Here is a 19,393-nt window from a genome sequence, read left to right as displayed (position 1 = left end):
AATCAAATGCTTAGAAAGACACAGACATTGGCCGTATGTGTTTCCTTCTCTCTCACCTTTGGCGTTCCACAGGCAGTATAGAAAATCCCCTCAAAAAGCACCGCTGGTGTCAAAACCTTTCGCCGAGTACATTAAAAATGTATGTACTGCCAAGCACATGTCTGGTAATTCACAAAAAAGCGTGGTTGCAACTTGACCCTTATCTTCTACATCTCTTTGGAATCACACAGCTGTCACACTGGGGTCAGCCTGACCCTAAACTTTTCCAACTACAAATGATAACTAAGTATGAATAAAAAACCAAACAACTCATACGTTGATAAAAATCCAAAAAAAAAAAATTTAGTTAGTATGTGAAACTTGGCAGGCCTCTTTCAAGGTATGATACATTTGCACGTAAAACGATAATGATAGAATTCGATTTATTTTACAAGGTATTTTTCTAAAAAGGCGTGCCAAGTACCCTTTACTAATTTTATTTTTTATTTTCTTAATTTGGATTCTCATTAATGTTAGTTATTTCCTGTTTTATTCATACTTAAATTATAATTTATAGTTGGATAAGTTTAGGGTCAGACTGAACCCAGGGTTGCAGCTGTGTGATTCCAAAGAGATATGGAATTGCGTTTTTGATTAAAATTTATTCATCAAAACTCCAGGTAAATCTCGTTTCAGAATCAGGCACTATGAAACATAAAACTTGGTTAGCAAACGTCACATAGCACAAGACTTGATTGTCGAAAGCTACACAACATCAAGTGTAAACATGTAAGAATTGTCTTCAATCATTTCTGAGAAAAACAGATTACGTAAAACAGAGCACTATACATTTATATTTTGTACATCTTTTCACTCAAAGTTATGACTTGAAGAATATATGAAACCATGAATACTGTTTAAGTAATTATTTTCCAACCTTACAGTTTGCATTGTGTAGCACAAAAGTTTCCAATCCATACGATGATAAATTTTACTAATGAACAGAAGATGAAGGAATAACAGGGCTAAATGTGACACTTACTTGCCAATCTGTAGGTCAGGCCGAGGTAATGGGAACATTGCATGCGATGATCTCTCGTCTACATTAGATACTGTCTTCTAAGCAGCACATTTATCACCGAGTAAGATTTCACAACCATGCCAAATGACATTCAGGCAGTAAAATACATTTGCCACACGATATATGTACATATCTGATTTCGTTATCATTAATAACCAGAAACCAGAAAACCAGAGTGGTCACATTTTGTACAAGCAGCATGTTTTTCTAAGCTAATGTCAATTAGGTTAAACATTCCATAAAAACTACAGTGCGAGGAAGCTGTAGAATTTTCCACACTCACGTTTAAGAATTAGAATATTTTTATCACCACGCTCTGAATATATTCACAGTTAACCATTGAGGTTAGATTGATGTGATAAAAGTACTTTTTGAATTGCATGGAAAACAACCGTGCTAACGCAGAAGGCCTCACAGCTTTTATTTTATTACGTGTATCAGCATAGTCTTCGCTCAAGTCGTTCATAAGAGAACTAATAATTCACATTTTGCTAGTCTCTAATCTAACCTCTTATCCCTGTCGCATTGCATATTTCTTTGCGATTGATGGAATGAAAATGTATCCCACGGGGCATGCTGTTCTGCATCACACAAATTCTCTTTCATTCAGCTCAAAATAATCTCCAGACGGTTAGATCCATTAGTAGAATAATTTCTTGATCATAATCTGACAAACATTCTTTCGTAGAAGATATATTTCATAAATTGTTCACATGTTCGTTTTGAAGCACGTTCAAATGCTTCCCCATTCATTATCCCGACTATTTAACAACTGTGCTCTTATAACCCTAAAAGTGAAGTCATCATTGTTCAAAAAAACGAAACCATACTCGGTCCAATTTTTATGCCGCAACATTATTATTGATGAAAAAATCGATGTAAATGATGTTCACCGATTTATTTCTTACATTTGCGAACTTTTCAACACTGGCGTTGATATTCTCACTATCCGTTCGATCGCATTGTGCCACGCAGCTGACGGATTATTTACAAAATTTAATCGTATACCGCACTACCACGTTACGTTATTATCGATCGAGGCGAGCGATCGACACGCACTCTCTTGAGCTATCTACGTAAGCTTCTCAAAGCCGTGCTCGGAGCTATTTTTAGCCTTGCAGTTCAGGCGTATGTGATATATCTAGTCTTGCGGTCTGAAATTCGTTGAAAATTCTTTGTCGAACTGATGATTTCGACGATGTTGGATATGTTATACCTGGTATATTTTGGCTCTCCGTGCATCGATCGTATTGATATATGCGCCTGAATTAAAAGCTCTAAAAATCAATAAACGTATGAAACTTACCAAATGTCGAATTTCATCGTGACAAGAGACAAATATGTGATGATATTTCCGCCGGGAGGTTAGACTGGCTTCTCATGGCTGTAAAAGATAGTGTATGTATTGAGAGAAACCTCGAAAGTTAACACTCGGTCACCGCCGACTCGGCACCACTCACGTTCTTCGTCTGTTTTTCGCAGGCTGGCCATCCCATATTTAATTTTAAACTGCGAATTTCGGCCTTTCGCAGTTTAAAATTAAATATGGAATGGCCAGCCTGCGAAAAACAGACGAAGAAAGTGAGTGGTGTTGAGTCGGCGGTGACCAAGTGTTAATTAACTTTCAAGATATTCTCTCACAATCAGTATAGAGTGAATTGTTAAAGATAGAATGGTCTTTTTTCATGGAAAATTATATATACGTCAATTCAAATTGTAAGTAAAAGTTCATATCCTTTGTTACCGTTGGCTTTGTTTTATCTGTATTTTCTCGAGTTTTTGCGAAAAAGGGGTCTTGAATCTTTGAATTTCATTGATCAAAAAGAGAACAGCGTAGAAAATTTTGTATACCATTCAGAAAATCAGCGGTGAAATCCTAACGGGATTGTTTTCATTTGAATTTTTAAATCCATTCAATTTTATTCGCTTATTCGTTTGAATGGCGTCTGTTTGTTTATTTTTTTGTATTTTGGGGAGGGGAAGGGGTGCTAATAGCTTTTAGATCGATACGGATTTGAGCTGATGGAATGGGAACTCCACCACCATATACTTGCCAACGCCGGCGTCGCATCCATTAGCAAATATGCTGAATACAATCACCCCGACGGTTTTCTGGTGAAGGTAGACCTGTAGGTGTACTAAGGTTAGGAATATAATATATTTGACGAGGGTTTACCGCTCGGTAACACGATGCGATTTGATATATTATTTGTCGTCGAAGCTTAAGCATATCGAAGATTCGAATCTGCCCAAAAATCTGTTCCGGTATTTATCAATGAATTCTTTTCACATTATGTATTTTCTCTCTCCATACCGTCAGTTTTATATGTTGAATTATAACCGCGTTTCCTCCTATGCAAAACGGGAAGAAAAAAATCACATAGCACAAGAATCGAGGAATGGACGGTTTTCAAATTACAGCTAATTCATTTCGGCGCCAATCCAAGAGACTGACCGTAGCGATTCAGTTGGAGAACGTGGCAGAATTTAGATTTTTCTTTACGGTAATAATTCACCTCGGCGTATTCCAGAGTTCTCTGTTTCAGAATGCAAAAACTAATCAAAGGCCCATCTCACAATTTCCAAATTTCTATAATGTTACCGCAAAGGATTACCTGACTGTTACGGTACACCAATTCCGGAGTATCTGAAGATAACTCGATCAATTAATCGGAATATAATACCCAGTTTAATTACCGACCGTGATTCGGGGTGGCAGAGTTAAGTGCGAATGATGGCCAGGAGTTACCGCAAAATTAATCGATGGGTTACTGGACAATTGCATCAGCAGTTCCGGACGATATCCCTTTGTAGCTAGCTTATGCCACATCTACGGTCGAATTCAGGGCGAGCGTAAATAAGAAATGCAAATACTAGACGGGGAGAAACAAATGGTAATGGACGCAAATAGGCAGTAAAGCAATTGAAGATTTTTTAAGAGAACGCTATAGTAAGTCTTTACCCTCCGCATTATATGTCACTTATCTTGACTATTACCGAAGTATACTCGTCACTAATGTGAAAATACCGTAGTCAGCGCATTTCTACATGCAATGCCAAATAAGAATACCCCCGCAAAAAAAAAAAAAAAATGGTCTTATGCAACAATAATGCCAACAAATTTATTCCTGTAATTGAATTACCACTTATTGTAGGAATAAATTTCCTAACCGTATTCTCGCAGGAATCAAAAAAGTTTTCGAATATTTTTGTTTGGCCTTCCATGTAGAGCTGCGGTGACTGCGGCATTTTTGCATCGGTGTGGTGTAGGCTTCGATAAGAGTCGAAATAAGTGATGTTTCACTCAGTCGGTAAGGACTGTCTACAGAATCCTCTCACGGAACGCAATTTTGCGAGACAAAAAGAAAGAAAAGAAAATTGATAAGCGTTCCGCCCGCTTTCCGACCGAGGCTTCACCGTCTTCTTTAAATTTGGTGAATTTCTAGTCTGCTCAAAGGTCGCTGAGGAGAGGAGAGGGTCGGTATAGAGCCTCCTCGACGCGTGGAGCCACTGAGCCTGCGCAGGTTGAACCACATGTTGCTTTCTTCAGACTGTTCCGCGTAATTGCTTTTCTGTCTACACAAACGCCCACGGCCAGCGACGACGACGACGACGAACTCTCCAGCACACATGCGCTCACGAAAGTACCTCGAGGTTCCCCGGCTTCTGTCTCCATTGATCAGAGGACCTCACGGTTCGTTTGCTCCGCCTCAGAACAATCACCTTCTTTTCAGCAACCAGAAAAAATGATACGAAACAAAGTGAGAAAGACAAGATGTACGCCCGTTTCTTTCTTCCAACGATTTCACGATCACTTTCGTCGACTTTGGTTTTGAAAGAGATTCGATAAATTAACCCCGTCACTGCTTTTATCATCGTCGTTATGATTCTCATTGTTCTCATTGTTTTTTGACTTTCTGGGCACACTTGCGTTCTACGCATTTACTCTCAGTTAACTCGAAACTGAAAGTTGAACAATATTTGGCCTTGGGCCTAATCATTATGTTTCCCATGAAAGTATTTGTACATTGGATCGTTTATGTCCGAAACACACCAGTGAATATTAATACCTGTAATTTAGAAAATCTGATAACTAATACCTATGTGTGAAATACGTTTCAGAGTTAAAGTTTATAATCTTTACTGTAAGATAATTCTCTTTTATTCCGGCTTTAAAAACGTCATATTCAAATACTTTTTCCCGCTTTTTCTTGAGGGGTACGCAAATCATACGTTGTATTGTATGGGCGAACATAACCCTGGGTTCAGTTTAAAGGATGCTAACTCATGAAATCAAATATTCCTTCAACGGTGATCAGCGTGATATATCAGCTTTAAAATCTAAATTCAACCTGCAGACCGGTTGTCGATTTATCGACATGCCAGATATCCAAAAAAGCCATCGAACCATTCCAGTGTCGAAATGTGTCTTCAGCCTTTAACGAAACGAAAATTTCTTTTTCAGGAAGATGATTTGATGGTCAAAGCTCAGTGAGCTGGTGGATCCTGGTTATCTTTGGAAGTTGATACCAAAAGCGTGGCAAGACGAAGTCCAAGTGAGGACAAAAGCGCATCATCAAAGGTCGGACGTACTCGGAGCGGAGGTGAAAATCGAGGGTCATGGGCTGGTGAAGAGGCGGAGTCGAACCGCCGTGAGTCCAACCATGATGACAAGGCTTGGGCTGCGGTGACGTCAGTGGACTCTCGCTCGGCGAAGAGACGGTTCACCGAAGGGGGGTGGAAAAAACGAAGTCGAGTAGCCTGAACGGCGGGGGCCGTTTTGCCCGGCTGGTTAAGGTCGGGACGTTTATCCAGCGAACGTTGAACGGAGGGGACGGAAGCTGGATCACCTTCGAGAAATGTCGTCCAGCGCCAAACGGCTGGTGCTGTCGCTCCGAGGGCGCGGCGCCAGCGGTGGCGGCGAAAGCGGAGGCGGAAGAGGCGGCCGCGGGGACCTCGGCGACGGCCTCGGCGGCGGAAGCGGCAGCGGAGGCGGCAGCGGCTCCGGAAGTGGCGCTGTTGCCACCAGCGCTACGCGCCTCTGCCACTACGACAGCGGCCACGAACTCGACGAAATATCGGTCGTCGGAGTTGGGACCCGGAACGGAGAAAGCCTCACGCCAACTACCCCTTGCCACTGCAAATATGGAAGTGGACAAACACTCTACAGCGTTGCCACTTCTATTCCTCCAGCCCCAGCGATACCCGCCCCCAGAGTCGTCCCTGGTGAGTAAAGTCAACCACTAAAAGTAGAAAACAAATATCTTCTGTTGAACTTGCGAAATACGGCGTAGGAAGTTTTTTTTTTTTGAGGGGGTGGAAGCGGGAGGGTTTGTCAACGCATGACCAATGAAAGATGTTTATTGTCTTCAATGTTCCATTACACCGAGACTTGCTGACGGAAAATCACTGAAAAAAAATATTTGAAAGCCACGAATTGCGGCCTTGAAATGAGGAAACAAAAACTTAGGGTCTTCCTGTTCGTACGAGTGGAGTTCTGAGAAAAACCATTTCCGATATGATGCAGATCACGTCCGAAAGACGAGATCCAAGACTTTCTTGAATCCTCAATGTACCCTTCAAGCTCCTGCAGAACAAATTTACGTATCTGAACCTCCCAAGAAACAAAATCAAATGCAAATGAAACAAAAAATAGACCTAACCCAAATGACTTCCAATTCATCAAAACTTCGTCCCAAGTTGGAGAAAGTCGAACGACAGTCTGGCAATTTTTTATTGAACAACTTTGAGAAAAAAGCGTCAGAGTCCACTGTGAAACCCGTCTGAAATTACGACCTGATACGAACTGGCCTGCACTCGATATACCTAAATTTACCAATTCCAGACAACGTTTAGAAGTTAGGATTGACGAGGGAGGACGATTGTTCATCGGTTGATTAGCGGAGGCTTGCTTAAGCCTTAATAATTCGAACCCCAGTTTTTGGTGGCAGCGGTGGGACGGTCGGAGTTCGCGAGTAAATTGTTGGCTGCCGGTGATGAATGTGGGTCTCGGAAATTTTAAACTATTGTTTACAAACCGAGAACCTCGTAGTGTGCGGTCGGTTTTCTCATTCACTAATTACTGTGCGGCCTGGGCTGAGGTTCGCTGAGCAAATAGGTACGCTGGCTATCTCCAGCTCGTCTGCACGTTCTCGGTTCCGTGTAGCAGGCTAACTCACCCAAATTTCATCAGAATATTCTCACAGAGCTTCTACTCCTTTTTTTCAATCTGTTCCGGTTCCTTTTTTTCGTCGTTTTCTTCCTCAGGCAAGTCGTTTCAAATTGATCCTTGTTGCCGTCGTGTAAATGCTGCCGGTATAAGAGACGCTTTCAATTTTTATGTCGAAGGACGAAGTATAAAGATTGCGATAAATACCGCTTACCCAAACTTCAACGTGGGTATGATCGTTATTTGTTAATATAGCACGGCGTCTTCATAAGGCAAAGAATAGATGTATAAAAAATTATCTCATCTTCGAAGTTCGTAAAAAAGCGTTCGACCGTTATCGCGTAAGTAATACTGCGATGTTACCTTTGATCTTTATACATAAAAGAAAAATTAATAAGGCCAAATAAGCTTTTCATTATATTTTTATTTTCCGTTCCTTATTCTTTTGACGATCTGAAGATTATCCTGATATCTTTTACGAGTTAATTTCTCCGTTACCTATAGGCACTTTTCCTCCTCTCATGCACCATCGGAAATAACAAATACAAAGGGAACAGGAAAATAGTCGCAGTTTTGAACATTGGTAATATAATATCCTTGTAGCATGTATAAAATCAGGTTCGAAGTTTCTTTAGTGCTTATTTTAAAAAAAGAAATCAAAGTGGTTGTTGTCTTTGAAATAAAATATGAGCTACGGTGTATTCATTAAGGCTTGTTTTGAACGATCATTTGAGTACTTATTAGTTCAATGCTAAAACACACGTTTCAGGCTTCATAAGTATTCATTCTGAAGGTAAACTTTAATGTTTCTATCAACGTTCATTAGGAATGAGAGCTCAAAGGTCTCATTAGTGCTTGTTCCGAAATATCATTCAAGTGTTTCTTACTACACTTTCTAAAATAATACCCAATTGTTTGTTAGCGTTCGTTCACTAAGTACCCTTCACGTTATACATTTGTGCTCCTTCTATGAGTCCATCAGCAAACATGATATTTGTAGCTATACAAAAAATCTACTCGGATCATTAATTTTTTTTTCTGTTTTCGTTGGTCAAAATATTTGTTCAAAGTTCTAAGTAGTAGTGCTGATTCACATAAGTGTAAGCGGGACTTTGATGAGAAATGGTTGTACATTAGTGCCTGCGAGATAACGGCTGAAAATGAAGGATGAAAGCATTTCGTTAAAGTTTGCGAAAGAGTCAAACATGCGTGTATGTGTATCGGAAAAAGTTCTACAGTACCTCGTGCGATAAGAGTACAAATCTTTGCTCGAGTGCGAAGAGTGGACTAGTAGGCAAACACTATAGAAAGTTGTTGAAATATACACGAATCAGTGAAGTTTCCGCGTCCCCGCAGCACCACCAACAGCAGCCATACTCTGTGTGGTTATAAATATTTTACTGTGTACGTGGGCACGTGTAACCGTGGCGCAGACGACCGATCGCATTCCCCCCTTGTCCAATAAAATCCACCCCACGCTATTTCGCGGGTCTGGCTATTCTGCCGGAATATAGGAGAGTAATCGATCAGCCTGCAGATTTTTCGCCAGTTTCTTTTCCATTCCTTTTCCTATTTTCCACTCCGCAAATTTTCTGAGAATTGCTAGCACATATTGCAAGGGAATATTACGATGTTAAAAATGCGAAAAACATTGTCTTTTTCTTTTGCATCCGATAAAAATTTTAGGCTACTAAATAAAAAACAGTTCAAATTTAAATGAGACTTGGATCCGAGTATCGGAGGTTAAATGCAGGGAACTGGTGCAAATAATCTGATTTTTTCGGGGTATTACAAAGAGAATGGTAGGGGCGAAACGATTCGAAGGGTAGGAGATGTACGAGTGGAGAGTCAGAAGAACGTGAATTATTGACTGAAGCATTGACGACGACATCCCGACGCGTCATGCAGAACCGGACCACTTTTGAAGGCAAAGTGCCTCTCTGCGATCAACGCTCCTCCTTCTCACCCCATTCCTAAGACATTGTTATTCCAACGTACCGATGTACGAATGTACCTTTTTACAGATGCGAGCTGAAACACAGAGTGAAAATCACACTGCATGGCAAATTTCTATGCATAGATTGTATGCAAATGTGTAAATATTGTTATGGTACGTACGTTACACAGAATTCCGCGATCTCAAATTCACTGCACACGACGTTAAATGAACCACGAACATCTAGATAGCACACAATGAAAATCTCGGCACTTTCTTTTTCCGATTTATGCATTAGTTTTTATTGCGTCTAAATTCGTATACTTTTCTATCTCCATCTTTTCCCGACTGGTAATACAAATTCAAGGTAAAATTTCCTCAGCTGAGAACGGAAAACAAAGAAACTTTTTCTCATACTTTCCGATCACATGTTTTATTTAATTGTCAGCTTTGGAAGATTTTTCCACCCGTGATTCGTAGATTTTTTCAATTTTTTTTTTTTTTTTATTTTTCTCCGTCAACTAAAAGAAACAAAAACAAACGGACAACCGATCCGAAGGGTAAAAAAATGTCTGGCTTCTTTTTGACTACCAATTCTCCCACATCTTCACATATACAATTCGAGATTTTAATTTCAGCCAATTTCCGATCTATACCTATAGATTATTCAATTTTTCATTCTAAGTATAGAGAGTACCGTGAATTTCCAGGTATAGTCCTTCGCGTTGGAAATCCTAATTAAATTTTGATAGACGTTCATACATAAGCATACATAATGTATTGTGACATATATGTATAGGTACACATATATACAGGGAGAGAAGTTGGGATGCCAGAGAAATCCTGCAGTAACGTAGATGCAGCGTGTGTGTGTGTGTGTATATATATATATATATACACATATATATATATATATATATACACACACAAACACACGCCGTATCTACGTCATATATATACAATATAATATATATACATACAGCGTATTGGCTACTTGCCAGAATATATCCGGGAATAGTAACGGGCCCGGTTTCAGGTTTGGGGGCGGAAGATAGGCAGCGGTAGGTGAGCCAGCCTAGCTAGCTCACTAGGTAACTGGCTTCCTGCCAGCTCTGTCGATACCGCAGTCGGCAGGCCTGAACCAGGCGAACTCGAGATTCCTCCCCCTTCTGCGACTTGCAGTTTGTGATCAACCGAGTTCGCTGGATTCGGGAGAGGTATACTGTACACACGATATATACTGGACCATAAAACGCGTCTGCGTGCCGTACTTGCGTGAAAAATATAGTCGCTACCCCTTCTGCCCCGCTTCGCCCCTTCTTCTTCCAATGTCATTTGGAATATTTCACCAGCAGTGCTAAAGTTCAACTGTGACACAATGATCTACGCACTGCGCTTGTCCCGCGCTTTTTTGCCTGCAGTGTAATGCGCACGCAACGATTTCTAACCTAGAGTTACGGTTGAAGTCATGATTGACCACACTTGCGCAATGTGTGGTTTATTTATTGTCTTGTGGAACGGTATGGAGTAAAACAAATGTTTGTCGATATGTAAAAGCATTTCCACCTGATGTAGAAAAAGCAGAAGGAAGAAAAATAGTATCCGATAAGAAAATAGTACTTTACGATACCAGTGCACCAAGTACGTGATTCTCGCACGAGTGTAGTTTCTTGGCCGAGCGAAGCATGGATAACAAAAACACGAGTGCGAGGGTTACGTACGCGCACGCGTATCGTATACTATTTTTTGTAACATTTGTAATTGGAAGTTCGGTTCGACAAAATTGTAAACGCAGTAGTCCAACCTGAACATAGACGCGTTGCTGTAACACATCGGATGCAGTCGTAGTCACGACTCGTCACATCCGACGGCGCTACTTACGTCTCAGTTTCTCAGATTAGCGTGCGGGAATAAACATTACCTAGCAGTTTTCCAACATTACCTAACAGTCTTGGAAATGTTGGGGAATCTGTCGCTTCGCGCACCCTCTATGGTGCACGAAGTCAAACCTTCCATGCAGGTGTTATAAAAAAATAATTTTCAAATTGACCAAAAAATTATGACGTTATGTCTCTAACGCAGCTCGCTGTGTTGCCGTTTGGGACGTTGATCAGTAAAACAGTGATGCGGGAAATTCAACGTTCGACCGTAAATTGATGCATTCTTATGAATCGCTTTATTGGATAATAAATACAAGGAGAATTGACGAATATAACCTGAAAGTAACTGTTTACATTACAAATCATCAGAACGAGAGTGAGAAGAACCGAGGATTGAGTTGAGAAATGAGCTCGGTTGTTTTTTTCGTTGCATTTATCAGCCAAGAGAGGTGTAAAGATTTTGGGGATAAAATTACCGTCGTTTTTATTGGATGTGACGGTTAAGTACGTATGAATAGATAGGCAGGCTTACGGACCTTATATATCTTTGTGGGGGTTTGTAAAAAACGTGTCTGTTGGGAAATAGGGAATGGAGGTAAATCACCAGTTTGAAGTATTAGGACTCACGAAGAGACAAAAGTCTTGCGATCACGAACTTCTGTGTCCAACGCCCCTATCCTCCAGCCCCCAACATGTCTACCGCTTTCTCACTCTCGAGGGATTTGATAAAAACGCGAGCAGACCGTATAACACATGATATTTTTCCAACTCCATGCCATAGCCGAGACTGTGTGAGTGCATAAAACTGAACAATGCGTAATATTCGTCCTTAGAGACGAAAAGAAAAACAGAAGAAAACCTTAAGCTAGAGAACAAAGAATTAGAGGATTACACACGAACTTGTCTGGTGATAGTTATAGCTTGAAACGTGTAATTGAAACGATGTTCGGGCTTAAATTGAACATTCAAATAATTAGAAGATTGCAGTTTCTTGTTTGGTACTTGCAAACTGAATGGAGAATAAAGTTATACGCGGTACCGGGGCACGACGGGCCAGTTAAAAAAATTTGCCAAAAACAAAAACAACCGTTTTTTCAATATTGAGATATTATTAGAAGTTTGGTTAATATATGCTAAATTAACGAATGCAACATTTCTATAGGACAAATAATTTTTTTTTTTCAAGATTGTTCTAAAAATGATATTTTCGATAAAGGCCATTTGTTCCGGAACGTAAATCTTTTGGTCATAGATATTTATAAATAATCAATGATTTATTCAATATAGGAAGAATTAAAGGAACTGCAGAGTTATTAAAAAAAGAATTGTAAAACTTTTGGAGTGGGTCCGTCGTGCCCTGGATTTTTTTTTTCAATTATGGCAAAATAATGATGAATTTGTTCGAGATAGAACAAGACAACGTGTACCCGGCGCTCAAAAACCAGAAAAAATAATTAGGAGCTTACGCGGTCCGTTGTGCCGTACGTTCCCTCATATAACTGCTAAGAGAGTATTTCAGACTTCTGTGGTTCAGGCCTTTAGAATTTATAACTTTTCATATCCAATCTTGAGTTGCAAGTGTTTTGAGGGTTTAAGGGGGTATTCTAGTGTAGAGGCATGAATTTGAGGTGTTTTTTGAAGTGCTATAAACAAAAAACAAAAAATATTTTTACCATCCATTTTTTTATCAGGCGTTTATTATTATTTCACGATTACAAAAAAAAAAAAAACAAGTCAAAAAATACAAAATTGAAAGTGCTATGAGTTGTTGAAGTGGGGGGTACAAAAAAAATGGCGCGCCAATGTTGTCACGATTGCAAGCATTTTCAAAATCAGAAAAAAAAAAAAAAGATTATTAATCTACATAAATGCAGCTATCGTACTAACTAAAAAAAAGTCGAAAAAAAATTTTTTTTTGCCAAATTACGGCTGTCCGAAAAAATAATACGTTTTTTTTGACTTTTTTGGACGTTTCTGAATTTTTTAAAAATAGTAAAAATTATTATTTCGTTATAATAATAGTTCGTGCGATAGAGACATGTATTGAGAAGATTCTCACCAAATTTCAAGTAAATCGGTTCAATAGAACTTGAGAAATCATGTCAACCGTTTTGAAAAATGTAGTTTTGAGAAAAACGCGTTTAAAGTTTCGAGTAAAATTCGTTCCAGCCGAGCCAGTATTGAAGACGTGTCACTAAAATAGCTATATCTCTGAAAATAATTGAAATTTTGACTTGTCCTTTTAAGGACACATTCTTGAAAGGTTAAGCTTTGAAAATATAAAAAAAAAAAAAAAATCGATTTTTTCAAATTTCTACACTAGAATACCCCCTTAATCTTGAATCTCGGAACAGTCGTTTACCTTGCGTTGACAGCAATAAGGAAAAGCAATAAGTCGCGATGGTCTCTGACCCTTAATGTATGATACGTTCTGTACGTATACCGGGACTATATGCGGGTGATTTTACGATACAACGTCAGACCCTCGAGACCAAGACGGCAGAGGTTGAAGCTAAGAAGGGACTGAGATGGAGGAAGCAACCAACGGTATAATAAAAGTATTTACGTCAGTAATACGTCCCCTCCTTCCAGCCCCCCCCCCCCCCCCCCCTCTCTTTCTCATCTCTCACCGCCGAGCGAGAGAGATGGAAAGAAGTGAGATCCTCGAACCTGGTTTGTCAGGCGCATTCAATATAAACTTGGACTGAACTTAAGTGCCACTTCAATTTCCACTGATCGTTGATCCGTCCCTTGCCTTTCCGCCCTCGTTGCACTTACTCCAATTTCGTCGTCCGCTCGGATACATATAATACAAAGGTATGTATTACGTCAACCAGCGTGAGCGCGTCTTGCGGCAGGGAAATTACTTTTTTAACAGATCGCACAGTTCTGAAATCTCACACTTCAATCTAAGAACAACTGGACTTTTACAGATGCCCTCATTATCGTCGATTCGGCGCGAAGTTTTTAAAAAATTGTACAAAAAATCTTTGACACCTTCTCAAACACCGGGCACGGATGAATGATATGACGTTAAGTGATCGACTGATAGTTTTAGGTAAATATTATCAGTATCGAGGTACAGAAAACTTCGTGCAAGGTATTACGACATTTATTTTGTCGAGTTAAGTTGATTTGTTGTGAAAAAATGGCGAAAGAAAGGTACTTTTAAAATTAAATATCGAGATGCACATTTTCCGCCACGAGATAGCGTCCTTTGATATTTCAGAAACCATTAGAAGACTGATCGGGATTTCGCGTTTACTTTCACGTCTGTACCGAAACAATACGATTGTGAAATGCTTGGAGAAACGTCAGCTGCGCTTCGCCATTTTCAAGATTGTTGGCACTTGTTGTACACACCGTACTTAACGATACTCCATAATGATCGCAACCAATAAGTGAACGGTAGTCCAAGCTGTTTGTTCGTCGTAAAAAATTTACTTTGAGCACGAAACCCTTGACCCTATATAATCCTTCTCCCAATGCCCCTCGGCGATTAACTCACGTTTCAAAAGTTTTATCCCCGCCAACTTAGCGCCATGAGGGAGAAACGAGGAAATGAATTTTTACTTATTCATGCGTTAAGGGTTTTTCTTCACAGCCTTTCTACCGTTCTTTTGGCAAAACGAATCCCGTTGTAAACGACGATGCTCATTCGGACGGATAAAATTTTAAGGTTAATATCAGAATCCGAAAGAAAAAAAAAAAAAGAACAAGACAGGTACGAGAAAATGAGAGTAAATGGCCGCGAGGGGGTGGGGGTGGGGGGGGGGGGGCGCAAAAACAAAGAAAAACAAATATGATAATAAGATGAAACGAAATAAAAACTTCCCACATCGCACCTGCCACGGTCCGTTATATCTCATTTTGAAGTAAGAATAAACAAGGGTGACTCCGGGTGTCTAGCACAATGCAGAGAGATCATCCTCACCCTCTCCTTCTCTTTTCCCAATCCTTCTCTTCCGCCGCGTCTCACCGTCGTCTCAAGAATTCAGTACCAGATTCTATATATAACTTTATACAGCACACATTTATGTACATATATGTATGTGGGGGGGGGGGGGGGGGGGGGGGGGATGTGCGCAGTACCAAATCCTCGCGGTTGGCTTATTGTTAGGTAACCCTCTTCCTCTCCGACCCCTCGCTCCATTTTCGCTCCTGTCTCGTCACCCCTTGGCAAAAGATAAATATTTACCCTTATATACGTGTACATACATGTATGATGTACATGTTACGCGTATGTATGTATGTATGAGTATATAAGCAGAGAGAAGAAAAGAGAGAAAGTGAGATCGAAGAGTGAATTGAATCACGCAACATACCGACGTACAATATCGATGGTTCTTTCGACACCGGACACAATTTTTCACGACATCGTCGGCAATTTTTTTTTTGGAATGCCAAAACACCTCGTTTCGTGTTTTGCAAATCACACCTCAAGCAATTTGTTACAGTTGTGTGAAGGTTGATTTATCTTCTAGGTAGTTGAGTGTTGGGACAAAATAAAAACGACAAATTATCAAAAATATATAATTTCACGGAATACTTTTTTTTCAAACCGATGAATCAATTTATCATCTAATAAATAACACTGATACAATACCGCACAAGATACCGTGAAAATGTGAAAAAGATTGAATAACAAGTAAAGTGAGAAGAAATATTCAACGTTCAACGTGCTTTTTTCTTTCGCTCTTTTTGTTTCGGCTTTGTTCTTTCTTCTTTTCCTCCGTGTTGGAGTAATGAACCAATTATTTCCGGGTTCTCCGTCTTCAACGTTACCTACCTATAGGATATAGGTATATGTGTAGGGTACAACCTGGAGCCAGGAGCTATAATACTGCCATTATTCAACCGAGCCAAAGCAGCCGGCCTGACCCACGTTTGCGACGCGGCCGTAGATATCACTCGAAACGCGATGAAATGCTGCGAATTCGGGAATTTTGGATCCCTCCACCCCAATTTCAATGGGACGCCTCACGTCCCACGAGGACTAAATACAAAATTGAACCTTCGTCCAGGGAATTGTCGTAACCGCAAGCGAGACGAAATTATCTACACGGTTTGCTCGTTTCGCCAATTCTTTTCGAGAATTCATCACCCATGATAGCAAAAAGCGCCGGGATAAAAGAAATACGAGCCCCAACGTCTCTGCTATTATCGATTTTACAAATAGCGGTATAACTCATTTTTGTCCTATCGTAAATCAGGAGAATCATGAAATCGTGACCTCTCTAGTTTTTTTGCCGATTGAGTGTTTCGACTAAGTTCACGGTGTTCAATTTTTTTTATTTTTTTAATTTTTTCTTTTTTGCAGCGTGGACACATCATGTTTCATATATGGCATAATTTTCTGCCTGCCTAAATTGACTCGTGCAGTGGTATCGGTAACGTTGATACGCCAGACGCACATGTGGCATGATAATTAATAATGCCAAGTGATGTGGTTACCCGGCTACGTTTAAATGCATAATAATAATTCTGGCAGCGAGAGAGCAAGTGACCCCCGTGATGCGGTGGCTGACCTCACGCCGGGTTATACCACTCGGTTGGTTTCTGCGGCTCGTCAAGTTGCGGTATAAGCATCAAGGGTCATGCTTTTGACTAACAATAAGTAGCCGAATATTACAGTACGGGAGCTTTTGAAGATAGGGGAGCATGCTTTGGTGAAATTTTACTGCACAGCTTACGTCCCAGAGAATTGAGGGCAAGACGATTTTTCTCATTAAAGATTTTTTATCCCTAAAAACTTGCTGTCGTACATTGTTTATCGCGATTTCCGTATCAAGGAATCCCCCAACGGTGTTTCGATCACTACTTCTGGTTCTCACCTCGAAATACATAGAAATTGATACCCAAAAATGCATTCTCAGTGATTTTTTGATTCGAACGAAGCAGGATCCGCGATTTTTGTGAAAAATCCAAGATTTTCATTACAGCGAAACCTCAATTAGTGGGTATTTCATTCTACGTATATTTGCACGCAGAATTGAGTGCGACTGATCTCGTAGCCCTCGGAGGAACAATACTGGTGATGCGATAAAAAAATTAGCCTCAGATCAACATGTGATTTTGAGTAAAGTTCAATTCAAGTAAATCTGGTGTTCGATAAATTTGGTAAACCTTCGGGTCTCTTTGAATGGCTATCAAAGACAACTCGTAGGGCAAAATCCGCCTGAATATCATTATGCTGGACAATAGATTCTGTCCGAGGGGTTGGAGCGAAATAGTTTTAGAGAAGTTCTTGCAGGAAGGGGCTGCGGGGACGCCGGCGAATACTCGGGTCAAAGTCACCGTCACCCCCGTCAGATTTCGAGAATAAGTTCATTTACCCGTGAATAATCCTGGCCTTGTTCTACCTCTAATGAGCCTAAAACCAATTATGAGGATGTCAAACAGTTCTATGAAAACGAGATTGAGAATTTAGCTGGAGGAAGGATTTTCTTATCAATAGAAAACCAAAAACGAACTGACTATAATATTTGAACCATCGTACGACATCTTGTATTCAAATCGTCAGGATTCAACTTGAATTTTTTCCCGTGCTGTTCCTGTAACCAAACTCACATGTATGGTTATTACCTTTTTTCATTTCATATTTGTTTTGCTACCGTTAGTTCGTTTTTTGCCAACGCGTTTGCGAGCTGGTTTTCAGGTTCTACGGTTATAGGGGGTCGTCATACGTGCTCCCTTTCGTAAACACTGAATAATTAAAAAATGCGTATCCTGGCAAAGCGACCGGTGCGACTCACCACGCGTTATGATAGCTGGGCATTCATTGTCAGCCAAACCGCCGTGTGACAAAATATATTAAAGTCAGCGGATTGGTAGCAAAAGGCTCACCCTCGGGTTAGTCTCATGTAGAGTTAGATACCAAATTTAGCGCCATTCCGCACTCGATTCATAAATGTATTGAAGATTGAAGATTGTCAGAAATTGGAGTCGCGAGTTAAAGAAATCGTAAAGCTCGACATGGAATCTGAGATAGAAAAGTAACCTGAATAAACGAAAGGCCGTTAGTCTAAAAACATTTTAGAATTTCTGATGAATTTCGAGATATCGATGTAACGTTCTTTGGTTTCCAAATTTATATTCTTATCTGACTGAAATTCAAGAATTAATACTAATTCCCGTCTCGAACCAAATTTAGATCAGAGATAGCTTCGGTGAACTGAGCAAGCGGTGGACAGCATTGATTTTTATCCATATCCGGGACGCTTGTTTGAGGAACCCAAGCCTGGCGGACAGCCACGGATTTATACCCTGGTCTGTAGCACAGGGAAATTCGCAAACATAAAATAGGCACGACGGGCTCGGAGTTTCATCTCCCAGCTCCGTGGATGGAAAGGCGGCTATGACAGCGCAAGCGGCCCGAGTCCGTAAATAGTTAAAAAGGCAGCTGACAACGCAAGTTGTCCGAGTCCGTGAATCCAACTAGCTAACTAGCGGGGGGTGTTTTTTATCGGCAAACCCAATTATTTTCTCCCCCCTACCAATAGGAGGAATTCCTTTTCCATTATTTCCCATTCCAGGAGAAATAGTAAATTGCGTGCCAAGAAGGCAAATTACGTCCTTTTGCGCCAGCGACAATTTGCAATATGAAAAATACTTTGGTTCCAAGTTGCACACGTTACTTTATATAACAAAAGTGTGGTTTACAAGTTTATACTTACAGAGAAATTCAAGAAAGAGTATTTTTAAGTACTAGAACGTAAAAGCGCACTATTACGTATTCCGACGCACTGCTTTTTTACTGTCGCTGGAAGGATTACTTTGCGTACAGAACGCAGGCAACGAACGAGGCGCGTAAAGCATACTAGTGCTATATAAAAACCTTTAATTCCAAAATTTCTCACAAGCCAGCGGCTCCCCAAATTCCGCGAAGGTTACATTTACTTACGAGGTAAAGTAAACTGCCGGGTTGATGAAAGCGAGAGCGAGGAGCAGTACTTGATGACTCAAAAGGTTTCCGACTTCGGTACTAACGAAATGATGAAAATATTTAATGCGGTGATACAGAAGCTGTAATTGAGAATAACCGGTACAAATTTTTTATTCAATCCAAAATATACGTGCACCGCATTAATTGCAAGTAAGCGTAAAAGACAGGACGGAACGACAAGTTTTCAAGATATAAAACGAAAGAAAAAAGAATAATAATTAACGAAGTGTGTTGAACAACGTCAATTTTGTTGTCATCAAATTTTTTTTTCCGATTTACAGCAGGAACCTATCGTGAATTCCGACCTAGTTATGGTGATCAAGAAATGAGAGAGTATTTCCAATAATGCCTGAATATGACATTTTTTTTAAAGCTATGAGCCATAAATAATATGCTCCGTGGC

The 19,393-nt window shown here is 40.2% G+C and overlaps 1 protein-coding gene across 5 annotated transcripts in view; it reads left to right on the top strand.

The window, feature by feature from the left end:
• Positions 1–19,393, top strand: part of LOC124218764 (cyclic nucleotide-gated channel alpha-3) — a 91,279-nt gene that overhangs the window by 13,950 nt on the left and 57,936 nt on the right. For all 5 annotated transcript variants that reach the window (XM_069136422.1, XM_069136420.1, XM_069136421.1 and 2 more), the window contains exon 2: positions 5,526–6,286. In XM_069136422.1, the coding sequence (XP_068992523.1) occupies positions 5,920–6,286 (367 nt within the window). In that variant the 5' untranslated portion in view covers positions 5,526–5,919. The remainder of the gene's footprint in view (positions 1–5,525; positions 6,287–19,393) is intronic.

The sequence above is a fragment of the Neodiprion pinetum genome, chromosome 5 (assembly GCF_021155775.2).
Source record: "Neodiprion pinetum isolate iyNeoPine1 chromosome 5, iyNeoPine1.2, whole genome shotgun sequence".
In the NCBI taxonomy this organism is placed as follows: domain Eukaryota; kingdom Metazoa; phylum Arthropoda; class Insecta; order Hymenoptera; family Diprionidae; genus Neodiprion; species Neodiprion pinetum.
This window is presented reverse-complemented; position numbering and strand designations above follow the sequence as displayed.